The 15,535-nt window shown below is 42.0% G+C and overlaps 1 protein-coding gene across 1 annotated transcript; it reads right to left on the reverse strand.

Moving 5' to 3' along the window:
• Positions 1–7,551: 7,551 nt before the first annotated feature.
• On the reverse strand, positions 7,552–8,654 carry LOC309356812 (olfactory receptor 9G4-like). Its single transcript, XM_081888596.1, has one exon. The coding sequence runs from the start codon at positions 8,629–8,631 to the stop codon at positions 7,681–7,683; it is 951 nt and encodes a 316-aa protein (XP_081744722.1). The 5' UTR covers positions 8,632–8,654; the 3' UTR covers positions 7,552–7,680.
• Between the last annotated feature and the right edge of the window lie 6,881 nt (positions 8,655–15,535).

Here is a 15,535-nt window from a genome sequence, read left to right on the forward strand (position 1 = left end):
TGTTTACAAAAATTGATATACCATTCATAAGGCTGCAGCCCTGGGAATTGTTAGGATGTGGCCTAGAGTCTTTGGAACAGGGTTCTGGATTTCTTGTCTAATCCCTCCCTTTAAAATTCTTTCTTTCTTTCTTTCTTTCTTTCTTTCTTTCTTTCTTTCTTTCTTTCTTTCTTTCTTTTACTTTAAGGGTAGCTGGGCACACTGTGTACACAAGGTATATTTAAAGCACCTGATCCCCATGCAAAGTATCCTGGGAACGGTGGTTTACCTCTCACAGTTACAACTCCTAGTTCAACTACTGTTCCCCAAATTATTTTGGGGGAAGTAATGTGCTTTCAATGTATCGTGTGCATGCAGCCACAGAGCCCATGAGACTTCAGGCACCTGTCATCCTAATATACTCAGAGGCAACTTTACGTCATAGGCATGTGCCCCCGCCTTCCAGAGTGGTTTTACAGTCAATCCCTGTTCACCAGGAACTTGGAATTGTGGTTCTCTGAGGGGAATAGGAGTGGTATCGTGGCGCTTTAAATGTATGGTGCGATGAAGAACTTGAGGGGATTGCCTCATGTGATAATTGCTCAAACCATAGAAAAAGGAAAGAGATTTCCTAGAAATTTAGAGGAGGGAAAAAATGAAGAGTGGGGGGAGAGAAAGCAGAGCAAAAATGGTGAATGATTCAATGCTTCTTTTTTAAATTAAAGTTTTTATTTGCAATTTCAACATAACAAAATATCACAAACATATCATATTCATTATTTCCCCCCTTTCCCCCCTCCCCAATATACCCTCTCTCCCCCCGAGACTTCCTTCAGCTCCTCTCTCTGATTTCTCAACACATTATTCTCTGCATATTATAGAATTGTAAAGATCCTTATATTGTCTATCTACTATATTATCAATCAATAAATTTGTGTATGTTTATTCAAAGCCTGCCAAGGAGTGCAGTTCATTTTGTTGTCTTTTTAAGTAATTTGTAAGACGTTCCCATTCTTCTTTAAAGTCATAGTTGTCCTTATCTCGCAGTTTGTATATCAGTTTAGCCAATTCTGCATAGCTCATCTGTTTCTCTTGCCATTGTTCCTTTGTCGGGGTTTCCTCATTCTTCCATCCTTGTGTTATCAAGACTCTTGCCGCTGTTGTAGCATACATGAATAAATTCCTTGTTTTCCATGGCAGGTCTTGTCCTACAATCCCTAACAGAAATGCTTCTTCTTCTTTTTTTTTTACAAATGTCATTTAAAACATTTTCTTCAATTCATTATATATCGTTTCCCAATTTTTTTAAATTTCTCTACATTCCCACCACATATGATAAAAGGTCCCTTCCTTTTCTTGATTCAATGCTACATAAGGGCTCAAGTGGCGGATAGGACGGCCACTTAAAGATCACCAAAGAAGAGGACAAAATAAGATATATGTTTACAGCTTAGGGAGTAGAGCATGAGACTGTTAATTTCAGGGTTGTGGGCTCAAGCCCCACGTTTGGCAAAAGATTCCAGCATTGCAGTGGGTTGGGCTAGATGACCCTTGTGAGCATTTTCCAAGGAACAATTCTATGATTCTATGATATGTGCACATGCTCATTTATATGAACAGTTGGAGTCAATATTGCCTCTCTTCATATAAAGAAACTTCTGGTCATTTATTGTGATGACTGAATCCATTATGTTCCATGTTTCTGGTACACAAGAATATGGTATGTAAATTTATTGTTTAATGTTTATCTTATGTTACTTAGTTTTACATAAAATTACATTACATTATGTTCGTTTATATAATCCAGAGTATACACGGCTGACGAAGCCCGGTTGGGTGAAACAAGGAATTATCCTGGAATCCTTGTCTTATTTTTTGCATGTGCCATACTTTCAAGTTTTTCATCTGATACCTACTTACAAGGAATGCTAGAATTCTCAAAAGCATCGACACGTGGAACACTACAAGATTGAAATAAGCATTCCACATTCTTATATTGCTAATATAAGAACTGAATAGACTATATCTCCTGATCAATCCACTGGATATTAATCTCTCAGAATATGTTCCGCTCATATGATAATTTGGTCTATGGAATTACATATTGTGACATGATATGTTGAATTGTTTTTTTGAAATAGAAGTTATACTGTTACATACAGCCTGTTACGTCATGTGTGCCATTACCAGAGGCAAAATCTAGCAATAATTATTAAAGTTTAAAAAGAAATATAATTCATCTGTTTAATGGAAGCACATCCTAACTACACTTATTAGGGTGTAAGCCCTACAAGAGAAAGTAAGGACTTACTTGGGAGTAAAACATGCCTAGGTTTATGCTCTCACATGCTTGCATAGGTGTGCAGGCACCTGCACACAGCCACATAAATATGGTAGATAGCGCAACAAAAGAGGAGAGTTGGAAAGGAAGAGTCATTAAGAGGGAAGTCAGGGTTAAATTCAGCGATTTCGTAAGAAATGTACAAAAAGGAGTTGGAAGGGAGAGAGACGGGAAGTGAAACAATAAGCAAGTTTCTGATCCTCATTCTGAAAAAGACCCAAGCCGTTGAACTTGCTAAATGTGTTTCCCAGAATCCTTTGCAATGTTCTTTAAATCCACTGTTACTGTGTTCCTCTTGTGGCTACTAATTCCGATGGGTTGTCCTTGATTTGTGGCCTTCTTTCTGCTACAACCTTTTCCCCAATATCTATTATGCACTGGGATACAGGTGTCAGGACATGGACGTAGCCAGGGAAGGCCCCCTAAATCAAGTAAATAAATGAAAATACTTAAATGGCCAATTGCCTGCTCTCCATCCCCCCTCCCCCCATATGTCAGGAGAAGGAGAAGGAGGACTATTTTGCCAAACAGCAGTTCTCTCTGCTGGATTACTGAGTTCACATTGCAGACTTGATTCTTGCAAAACTGTCCCATGCGGAAGTGAAAGGTTTCAAATCACTTGCTTTCCTTTGCACTTCTTTTCTTAGAAATCATTAGCTGTAATTCAGATGGTGAAATTTACAGAAGAAACCACAAGAAAGGAGAAGATGGTTACTTCTTCCCAGTATTTAGTGACGGGGGGGGGGGGGGAGTTTGTTACTGAACAAACAATGAAATTTTTTCTGGTTCATGTTGAGTGCTTCTTCGGGTGACCTGTTTGTTGAGCATTTGTACTGATTTAGTTTTCTTTATTTTATTTAACAAGATTGTTGATCGCCCAAATAAACAAGAAAATCTATGCTGTAGAAAAACACCCCTCTAAGCAGTTTGCTTGCATAAAGATAAGGCAGAGGCTAAAGTGGAAACATAAATATATTAGGCACCAGGTGAAAATATTTCTCTTTAGCCAAGCATTCAGCCATTAAATAATCTATGGCCTATTAAATGCAGGGGGAGCGGGCCTGTTATTAATATGCTGTGTATTGTTATGCTGAGTAAGTTATATTCTTTTTTTAAAAAATCTTTTTTATTGAGTTTTACATTGCAAATTTAAAATCAAACAATAAACACCATCATCATTTAGGATTCCCTGAATCCCTTGTCTCCCCTCCACCCGTCCATGGTTTCCATTTCCCACCTTTTTCCACTGCTTCACTAATTTTCTCTATTTTTCTTATTTAAAACACCTTTACCTTAGTTTTAGTACATTACAAACGTTACTCGAATCCTACCAAAGTTTTTAGTTGTTTACAGTGTTCTCTTATGTACAATATAAAATTTTCCCATTCCTTTTTAAAGTTCTTCTCTTTCTGGTTTCTGATTTTCCCGTTCAATTTCACCATTTCGGCGTAGTGCATCATTTTCATCAGCCATTCATCTCTGGTCGGGACCTTATTTTCTTTCCATTTCAGGACCAGTAGTATCTGTGCTGCTGTTGTCGCATATATAAATAATAGTCTCTGCTCATTTGGTATCTCCGCACCTAAAATTCCTAGTAAAAATTCCTCTGGTTTTTCCACAAATGTTGTTTTAAACATTTCCCCCCAACTCATTATATATCATTTCCCAGAATACATTTGTTATATTGCGTGTCCACCATATGTAGTAGAATGTGCCTTCCTTCTCCTTACATTTCCAATATACATTTGAAGCAGTTCTATACATCTTAGCTAATTTTCTAGCTGTTAAATACCACCGATATATCATTTTCATATAGTTCTCCTTCAACACACAGCATGCTGTAAATTTTAAGTCATCCCTCCATAACTTTTCCTGAGATGAAAATTGGATATTGTGCCCAATATCTTGTGCCCATTATATCATTACTGATTTAACTTCTTCACCCTTAGTATGCTACCCTAGTAACAATTTCTATATTTTAGAAAGTAACTTCATATTATTTTCCAATAATTTTTTTTCAAACCTTGAACTTTCCTAACTAAATCCATTTTTCTTATCCATTTTAAACACATCATTTAATTGGTGATATTGCAACCAGTCTGTTACTAACTGTCTTATGTCCTCAAAGCTTTTCAATTTCATTTGTTGTTCTACATCCATGAGCAATTCTTTATAGGTTGCCCATTCACTTTTTGCATTAGTCTTTCTTCAAGGATCTCACTTCCAATGGGGAAAGCCACCATGGTGTCTTCTGCTCTAACAGGTTTTTTATATTTTTCCCACACACCATAAATTGATAGTCTTAAGGTAAAGTAAAGGTAAAGGTACCCCTGCCCGTACGGGCCAGTCTTGACAGACTCTGGGGTTGTGCGCCCATCTCACTCAAGAGGCCAGGGGCCAGCGCTGTCCGGAGACACTTCCGGGTCATGTGGCCAGCGTGACATCGCTGCTCTGGCGAGCCAGAGCCGCACACGGAAACGCCGTTTACCTTCCCGCTGGTAAGCGGTCCCTATTTATCTACTTGCACCCGGAGGTGCTTTCGAACTGCTAGGTTGGCAGGCGCTGGGACCGAGCAGCGGGAGCGCACCCCGCCGCAGGGATTCGAACCGCCGACCTTTCAATCGGCAAGTCCTAGGCGCTGAGGCTTTAACCCACAGCGCCACCTGCGTCCCCATAGTCTTACCAAGTGCTTAAAAAACCCTTTATGTACTTTCATATTCTCATACCATAAATGCATGCTGAGTAAGTTATATTCTTAATGTTGTACACTGCCCTGGGATATTTGGATGATGGGATATTAACAACAACAACAATAACAATAATAAAATTTTAGTTTATTAAGATTTTGAGGTGGATGATGCACACCCTACAACATTTTTGAGCCTTTAAAATACAGGAATTGCTGTGTACATGGACCCTGGTGAAGGATAGACACCTGGTGACTTGGAGGTTCATTTACCAAGGGCTTTCTATGTCTTCCCCCACCAGCATGGACCTCTCTCCATTCCATAGATCTCTCTCTTATTAAGCACCTCAGCTTTTTCTCTCTCTCATCAGCTGCTAACCCAGACAACTGGTTCCCTAACACACACACCTGATCTTCCTCCCCACCGTGGGCAGAGGTTTCAACAGACGCCGATGTGCTTTGGCTGCTGGTCCAATTCTATTTAGAAAACTTATATCCTTCCCTTCAGTGTACTATTATTCCACGCCCAAGCCATGGAATACAAGCAGTGTTTTTCTGCTTGTATTGACAGCCGGTTCCCTGTTGTTTCAAGAGCAAGAAGTTCCTAAACTGCTCCCTCTGCACTTCCTGGGAAGTGACGAGTGATCCCAATTTGTCTGCAACATGGAACAGCTCTTCATTCAAATGGGGACAAAAGGCTCTGCATAACTAGCTGTGAACTGCAGGTAATCTTTTGCAGTTATAGATTGGGATTAATTCACTGGTTCTGCTATAAGCTGCACAGCAGCATTGGGTTAGGCTTGGAATTTCTGCTATGCTCGTTTCCCATCTGTAATTACAATAAATGTTTTAACGAACAAGATGAGAATAGAGAACGTGTGTGGCATCTCTCTACCTGTCAGTATGGACAATACTGAGCTAGATGGACCAGTGGCCTGTTTTGTAGAAGGCAGCTTCCTAGGTTTCTTATATTTCTCCTCTCCAAGTAGGAGCCACATTCTGTGGCAAGAGGATTTGGGTCCCCCAGATGATAATGGTAGTAGCTAAGGAAGGCTTAGCTATGTGGAAAGTATCACCATCTATTTTCAGTCACTAAGGTGGAATCTACACACATATAAAAAACACTGTGAAAATGTATTTTTAGAAAACGTTTTGGAAAATATGTTGAATTTGGCATAGCTCACTGTCACCATCTAGTGTCACATTTGTATATTGCACTTTACAACAAACTTAAAACATTTTATATGCAGCTGTATAGCTGAGTCCTAGGTGGCAGACTGATAGCTCTTTTTCAATCCAGGTGGAGGCAGGAGCGTCCTGCTCTGGTTTAAGAGAGACAAATAAAGTTCTTGTCTAGTTTCCTGACTGGTGTGCCCTCTACTCATTTCAAGACACCAGTTGCTATTTTATTTACAGTAGTAGAAAAAGCAGCACCAAGTGCCAGCTTTAGATAAAATGTGTGGCTCTTTTCCATGACGGAAAGAAGCTACAGCAGACACTGTTTCCCTCGGCTTTGAAGAGAGAACTTCTGCACCACTCTCCCCGCGGGTTCTTTGAAGGCTAAACTTGGGGTGACGCAGGAGACCTGTGGATATTAATGAATATTACAGGAGAGTCATGAATATTATCCTGACATTTTATATGATTTAGGGTAGATGTTATAGGATGAAAGAAGGAGAGCTTGGAATCTTGGTCTTGAGTTGGACAGGAGTTTTGAAAGGTGGTTTCAACACTGGGGAGAGACGGAGTGAAAACAACAACAACATTGGGGACAGACCGTTTGGAAGAAAGAGTTGGAGTTGGAGGTAGATTATGGAGAGACAAGGTGGCAGGGTTATAGTTTGATAGAGTAGGGTCAACATTGCTGTTAGTCTTTGTTCTATATAATTAAAGTAACCAATGAGAAAGTACAAAACTGAAACCATACTGAATTATCATAAAACCTTTTATTCATTTGGCTTCAACAAATGGATGTCTCATTCACACATTCGCTTGACTGCCTACGCTAGAGGAGGGAAACATTCAAATACTTGGTATCTGGGGTGGCAGCGGAAATTTTAAAAAGAGTCTGGAAATACCTATCAGAGACCCAGCTCAAGGCAGTACAACTTACAGGGAGGGAGGGAGGGAGAGAGAGAGAGAAGATGATGCCCAAGGACCATATAGCTGAAGGATGGGTGGCATGACAAGCGAGTTGGAAAATGGCCCATGAGTGTCCACCTTTCCCAATGCCTAATAGGTCTCTTCTGTCCCATGATGGCTTTGTCTCGTTCTTTCTCAGGTGCTACAAATCTGTGGATGTGGCTATGAGGAAATAGGGCAGGAGGAGACAAATGGTCCATGGAGGGTGGGCAGGGAAGTATTGAGAAGTAGAGCACTAGATTGTGCCTAACATACAGCATCACCACAAAGTTATCAGCTTGGTCTCCTGCTAGTTTCTGCTGTCTCTTAAATTAATAAGGATACCAGAGAGTGGTTCTTCATTCTCTAATCCAAAGTTGTGGCCTGTGGCCCACTAAGATGTTGCTGGACTACAGCCCCCATCGTCCCTGAGCATTGGCCATGCTGGGTGGGGCGGATGAGAACTGGGGTCCAACAACATCTTGAGGGCCACAGATTCCACATCCCTGGTCTTCTGCATACTTTGTGGGAAGCTGAGCAATGTCACTGACATTCATTTGGGTGCTATGAATCTTCCAAGGACTTTCTTGAAGGCTGCCTTCACATCTTTGTTGCGCAAGCTGTAAATGAAGGGGTTGACCAGGGGGTTGAGCACGGTGTAGAAAAGAGCATTTGCCTTGTCTGCATTTGGAGTGTGTTGTGAGCTTGGTCGGGAATACATGAGGAGGATGGAGCCATAGTAGAGGGAGACAGAGAGTAGGTGGGCAGAGCAAGTGGAGAAGGCCTTGCGCCGTCCTGCAGCTGAGCGGATGCGTATGATGGCTGTCACAATGCCTGCGTAGCAGCCCAGGATGAGGGCAGTGGTTGCCAGCACATTGCAACCAATGACTGCAGCCAATATGAGTTCATAGACCCGGGTATCCTTACAGGCCATCTTCACAAGTGGTGGCGCATCACAAAAGTAGTGGTTGATAATGTTGCTCCCACAAAAGCTTAGCCGGAAAGTGTTTCCTGTATGTACAATAGCATTAGCAAAGCCAGCTACATAAGAGCCAATGACAAGCTGGGTGCAGAGCTTCTTAGGCATAGCAGTGGTATAGAGAAGTGGTTTGCAGATGGCCACATAGCGGTCATAGGCCATGGCAGCTAGCAGGAAACATTCACTGTAGGCCAAGCCAGCTGAGAAGAAGAACTGAGCTGCACAGCCTGCCAGGCTCATGCCGTTGTTCTCAGACACACAGTCGTACAGGATCCGGGGAGTGTAGACGGAGGAGTACCAGATATCCAGGAAGGAAAGGCTGCCCACAAAGAAATACATGGGTGTGTGCAAGCGGGAATCTAGGTAGATCAGTGTGATGAGACCCAGGTTTCCAGTCAATGTGAGAATGTACGAGACCAGGAACAGAACAAAGAAGAGGATCCTCAGGAGTGGATCTGTTGTGAAACCCATCAAGATGAAGTTGGTAAGATGTGTGCGGTTGCCTTCAGTTTCCATCATCACCATGGATCTCACCAGTTGATGTAGGGAAGAGGCATGCTGTCATTCCCCTCAATGGTATTATATAGAGCACACCTGTGATTTGGAGGGATGGATTTATTAAAACGACATACAAAATGTAATATGTACCTTTTAAAATATATACTGCAGGAAACACCGGAGTATTGGCCAAAGTCAGATTAGTAGAATGGAATTCACCTCCAACTCTGATTAAATAGTATATTGCAGCCTTCCAATCCCTTCTTAATACTGCCCATCTCTAAATAACTGAGTGTAGAATATTCCCACCCACCCTCCAGTTGAAAGATTGTATTAGAAAATGTAAAACTCCTCAAAAGTGTTTTTCCTGGGAAATCAGAAAAAGTTTACTGTGGTGTAACTGTCCAGAGTATGGTTTATAAAAGAAATGCCACAAGAGGAATTACTGCAACTCAGCACCAGAGAGCATACTCAGGCAAGGAATTGACATAAATATGTGTAAGCAAATAATTCTACACGCCTTATCAAGAAATAGTTTAACTGGCAGCATATGGCTGTGTACACACAATACCGTTAAAGCATATCTGAAACACATTCTCCACCTGAAAGAATTCTAGCCACTACAGTCTGTTGAGGGTTGCTGGCAAGTGTAACTCTGTGAGGGGTAAACTAAAATCACATAATTCTTTGAGGGAAAGAATGTGCTTTGGATATGCTTTAAAGGTTGAGTGTGTTCACAGCCGTCAGGGACTCCTTGGTCACAGAGGACTGATAGGAGGCAGCAGTTGGGGAACCTCCAAGGGAAGACGGCTGAGAGGCCAGGATCAGTGGGAGGAGGACAATGGGTGGTCAGAGGGAGAAGAGGGAGAAGACTAGGAAGAGGAGGTGTCAGAAGCTCAAGAGCTAACAGGGTTTAGTGAGAAGGGAGAGTCTAGAAGTCCAGAGTCAAAAGCTGAAACAGAAGCAGAAGAGGAGGGAGGCCAAGAGGTCCTCTATCGCCTATTCATGATTATTTGCTCTCAGGGCAGTTGTACACAATCCTGTTTTCAACGCAGTTTGCATCTTCATGGGATGGCCACACTACTTTATTCCGAACTTAAAAATGGAAAGTGTAATGCTGGTGGTCAACAAAAGTGGTTTAAAAACCGTCTCAAGGCAAATCATAAAAAATGTAGTATAAACACCAACAATTGGGAAACATTTGCCTGCAAGTGCTCCAATTGGAGAACAGCCTTTTCCAAAGGTGTCATGGGTTTTGAAACATGCTAAGAGGAAGGCATCCTTGGCAAATCTACACCGTGATCAACTCCCGCCCAGAAACCAATGTTCCCACTGTGGAAGGATGTGTGGATCCAAAATTGGCCTCCACAGTCACCTACGGACTCACTGTTAAAACTGTGTTTATGGAAGACAATCTTACTCGGCTACGAGTGATTGCCAAAGAAGAAGACTTCACTTCCTGTCAGTGCATATCCCATAATAATTTCCTGCTGAAATTCTTTTTATACCCCGTATGTTCTGTTTTATTATTTCCCTACCTTTGTTGTGCTAAAGCTTCTCTGGACAGCAGTAGTGCTGGGGAAGCATTGCAAAACAGCTGATAAAACAGAATTTTAGTTCTGAGCCATTTAGAGGGTTGTTTTTTTTAGAAAAGCATTTTGATTTAGTTCCAGAAACCAATTAGCAACCACTGCAGGATTGGTTTGATATGCTCATACCCCCTTGCCCAGGTGAGCAACCTGACTGCTGAATTCTGTACCGGCTGAAGTTTTCAATCCTTCTTCAGAGGCAGCCTTACGTATAATGCATTGCAGCAATCTAACCTAGGGGATACCAGAGCACAGATGACAGAATTTAGGCTATCCCTGCCCAGAATTAGTAATTCACCTGGCTATATAAAGCCATTAAATAGCTCTTGTACAAAAAGAAACATGTCATTTGAACCCATGAAATCACTTAGTGATTTTACAGCTGCTTAAGGAGCTAACTGCATTGGATTAAGTTGGAAATTAGGCTGTTTGAATGACAAAGTTTGCTTTGTTTTTGCAGGGACAAAAATGTGAATCAAAATATTCTGGTCTTCCATGGGGCAGACTGAAATCCTTTTTTTGGTTTTCAGCTATTTCTGTAAACTTACATGCATTATTATAACCTATAGCCAGAACTCATGAAGGATTAGGGTTATGATGAAAGTCATATATTTTCAGTTCTTGGGAAAAAAGTACTCTTGAGAAGAGAAACAGTTTTACTGCTGGTCAGTTGGGCTTCTGATAAGGCAAGAACAGGAAATGGATGGACTTCTCAGTTTCTCATCTTTCTAATTTTAAGCTCAGTTCTCCACACTTCGATGTTGGTTTGTGATTTAAAAAACCCATCATTAAAATTCACCAGCATCTTAGGGCAAGTTTTACCTACTATAGATTTGTATGTAATTTTGCCTCCTATAATTTTTTTTTTTTTGGCAAAATAATTCTCCCTAGCACACTACATTCTTATGTTACTTTCACCAGTATACACATTCTTATGCACACTTTGGCACATGCTTTTGTGTACACATTTCCTGAATGCACATGGGAATGTGGTGCAAGAAAAGTGGTCTGCTGCCCAGATGGGAAGTTTAAGCTGAGCAAAGAGTAGCATGGAAACCAACTATGGGGGCATCACTATGGTCTACAGCAGGAAGAAGCAGACTTACCTGTATGAAGCTCGGTGAGTTTTCCTGTTGCCTGCAAAAGGTGGCTTATATTGAAATGTTCCCCGTGCTCCAGCCAAGCTAAAGTGACCACAGTTCTTCCCCAAGAGTCTCCCCAAGTCAGGATAACTCAATAAGCTCCCTATAGAAACAATTAGAATGTTTGCTTCTTCTGGATGATTTGATATGGGAATAAGGACGCAAAACTATTTTCTCTCTCTCCTGCTCACTAGAGAATTTACTGTACACCAAAAGGGAAGAAAACACCACAAACATAACAAAGAACTTGGTTTGTGAATTCTCCATGTAGGGCTGCCATATTTCAAAAGTGAAAATCCAGGCACTTTTACAGACAGCCGAATTGCGGCTATGTGTGGGAAATTCTGGACATTTCTGTCCGGTCAGATTTTTTTAATGTGGCAAAATGTCTGGGGGTTTTTCTTTACAGTAACCCAAGAAAAGTTTTCTAGTGCATTAGACTCAAATCTAAGGCACCTGGCTAAGCTAGTCTGCAGCAGAGAATTGCAACAGAGAACCTGTTTCTCAGTTCCACACAGTGGAAGTGAGGAACAGGTTTAAGGATTTAGATTTGCTGGACAGAGTGCCTGAAGAACTATGGATGGAGGCTCGCAACATTATACAGGAGGCAGCAACGAAAACCATCCCAATGAAAAGGAAATGCAGGAAAGCAAAGTGGCTGTCCAACGAGGCCTTACAAATAGCGGGGGAGAGAAGGCAAGCAAAATGCGAGGGAGATAGTGAAAGATACACGAAATTGAATGCAGATTTCCAAAAAATAGCAAGGAGAGACAAGAAGGCTTTCTTAAACGAGCAATGCAAAGAAATAGAGAAAAACAACAGAATGGGGAGAACCAGAGATCTGTTCAAGAAAATTGGAGATATGAAAGGAACATTTCATACAAAGATTACCGTAATAAAGGACAAAAGTGGTAAGGACCTAACAGAAGCAGAAGACATCAAGAAGAGGTGGCAAGAATACACAGAGGAATTATACCAGAAAGATATGGAGGGCTTGTACACCTCAGGTTGCTGACCTTGAGCCAGACATCCTGGAGAGTGAAGTCAAATGGGCCTTAGAAAGCACTGCAAATAACAAGGCCAGTGGAAGTGATGGTATTCCAGCTGAACTATTTAAAATTTTAAAAGATGATACTGTTAAGGTGCTACACTCAATATGCCAGCAAATTTGGAAAACTCAGCAGTGGCCAGAGGATTGGAGAAGATCAGTCTACATCCCAATCCCAAAGAAAGGCAGTGCCAAAGAATGCTCCAACTACCACACAATTGCACTCATTTCACACACTAGCAAGGTTATGCTTAAAATTCTACAAGGTAGGCTCAAGCAGTATGTGGACCGAGAACTCCCAGAAGTGCAAGCTGGATTTCGAAGGGGCAGAGGAACCAGAGACCAAATTACAAACATGCGCTGGATTATGGAGAAAGCTAGAGAGTTCCAAAAAGATTTCTGCTTCATTGACTATGCAAAAGCCTTTGACTGTGTCGACCACAGCAAACTATGGCAAGTTCTTAAAGAAATGGGAGTGCCTGATCACCTCATCTGTCTCCTGAGAAATCTCTATGTGGGACAAGAAGCTACAGTTAGAACTGGATATGGAACAACTGACTGGTTCAAAATTGGGGAAGGAGTACGACAAGGATGTATATTGTCTCCCTGCTTATTTAACTTATATGCAGAATTCATCATGTGAAAGGCTGGGCTGGATGAATCCCTAGCCGGAATTAAGATTGCTGGAAGAAATATCAACAACCTCAGATATGCAGATGACACAACACTGATGGCAGAAAGTGAGGAGGAATTAAAGAACCTCTTTAATGAGGGTGAAAGAGGAAAGCGCAAAATATGGTTTGAAGCTCAACATCAAAAAAACGTTCATGGCCACTGGTCCCATCACCTCCTGGCAAATAGAAGGGGAAGGAAATGGAGGCAGTGAGAAATTTTACTTTTTTGGGCTCCATGATCACTGCAGATGGTGACAGCAGCCACCAAATTAAAAGACGTCTGCTTCGTGGGAGAAAAGCAATGACAAACCTAGACAACATCTTAAAAAGCAGAGACATCACCTTACCAACAAAGGTCCGTATAGTTAAAGCTATGGTTTTCCCAGTAGTGATGTATGGAAGTGAGAGCTGGACCATAAAGAAGGCTGATCGCCGAAAAATTGATGCTTTCGAATTATGGTGCTGGAGGAGACTCTTGAGAGTCCCATGGACTGAAAGAAGATCAAACATGTCCATTCTTAAGGAAATCAGGCCTGAGTGCTCACTGGAAGGACAGATCCTGAAGCTGAGGCTCCAATACTTTGGCCACCTCATGAGAAGAGAAGACTCCCTGGAAAAGACCCTGATTTTGGGAGAGATGGAGGGCACAAGGAGAAGGGGACGACAGAGGACAAGATGGTTGGATAGTGTTCTCGAAGCTACCAGCATGAATTTGACTAAACAGCAGGAGGCAGTGGAAGACAGGAGTGCCTGGCGTGCTCTGGTCCATGGGGTCACGAAGAGTTGGACACGACCAAAAGACTAAACAACAACAAGCATCTTAAATTAGCTACATACTGTATAAATCCCTTCTTTTATGACTGAACTAAAAGGATGCTGGCCCAGCTGCAAGATCTTGGAGAAGGAGTCTGGGAGGGCAAGGGTTAACAACACCCTGCCCATAAGAAGAGGCCATATGTACATGTTAATACATTGCTCTGTGCACACTTACGTTCACAGAGATGTGAACACAAGCCCAAATACTTTCATTTGGCAAATGAGGGTGGAATATATATTATTATTATTATTATTATTATTATTATTATTATTATTATTATTTTGTTGAAAGTTAAGAACATTGTATGGGTATTTAAAATAGCAACCTGTAGTTAAAAGTAGAAGTCAGCAACCATGTCCTCTTTTTTGCTATTCAAAATATGGCAACCCTATGAAATATATATTGTTCTTAATTCACCATATTGGTTTGTGCATTCTCCATGTAGGGTTGCAGTTTTTCAAAATGTGAAAATCTAGGCAATTTTACAGACGGCCAAATCCCGGCTATGTCTGGGAAATTCTGGACATTTCTGTCCAGGCGGATTTTTTTAATGTGGCAAAATGTCTGGGTTTTTTTGTTTACAGTAGCCCAAGAAAAGTTTTCTAGTGCATTAGACTCAGATCTAAGGCACCTGGCTAAGCTAGTCTGCAGCAGAGAATTGCAACAGAGAAGCATCTTAAAATACCGTATTTTTCGTCCCATAGGATGCACCGGCCCATAGGACGCACCTAGTTTTTTGGGGGGGAAATAAAGGAAAAATGTTTTTCGTTTATTTCCCCCCAAAAACCAGGTCGGGGAATCCAAACCAGGTCGGGGAACAGCGGGGTGGCGGCGCTGCGCCTCCCCGCTGTCCCTCGAGCTTGTGGGGCTGGCGCTGGGCAGAAGCGAGCTTCTCCCCAGTGCCAGCCTCCAAACCAGGTCGAGGAACAGCAGGATAGCAGCGCTACGCCTCCCCGCTGTCCCCTGAGCTTGTGGGGCTGCCGGATGTCTGCCCGAAGCGTGGGGCGCTCTGCTTTCAGCGCACCCTGCTCTCCGGGAAGCAGGCTGCTATCCGCAGCCTAGGGAGCCCTGCGGGAACTCCCGCAGGCTCCCCAGGCTTGCGGATAGCTTCCTGAAGCGTGGAGAGTGAGAGGGGTCGGTGCGCACCGACCCCTCTCGCTCTCCAAGCTTCAGCGAAAGCCTGCATTCACCTCATAGGACGCACACAGATTTCCCCTTCATTTTTGGAGGGGAAAAAGTGTGTCCTATAGGGCGAAAAATACGGTAGCTACATACTGTATAAATCCCTTCTCTTGTGACTGAACTAAAAGGATGCTGGCCCAGCGGCAAAATCTTGGACGAGTCTGGGAGGGCAAGGTTTAACAACACCCTGCCCATAAGGAGAGCCCATATGTACATGTTTGAAACAGTTTAATACATTGTTCTGTGCACACTTACGTTCACAGAGATGTGAACATGAGCCCAAATACTTTCATTTGGCAAACTAGGGAGCAATAAGTATTATTATTATTATATTGTTGTTGAAAGTTAAGAACATTGTAGGGAAATTTAAAATGAGAGTCGTCATAGCGATCTGTAGTTAAAAGTAGAAGTCAGCAAACATGTCCTCTTTTTTGCTCTTCAAAATATGGCAACCCTATGAAATATATGTTGTTCTTAAG

The sequence above is a fragment of the Podarcis melisellensis genome (assembly GCF_964234715.1).
Source record: "Podarcis melisellensis genome assembly, chromosome: 1".
Taxonomy (NCBI): Eukaryota; Metazoa; Chordata; class Lepidosauria; order Squamata; family Lacertidae; genus Podarcis; species Podarcis melisellensis.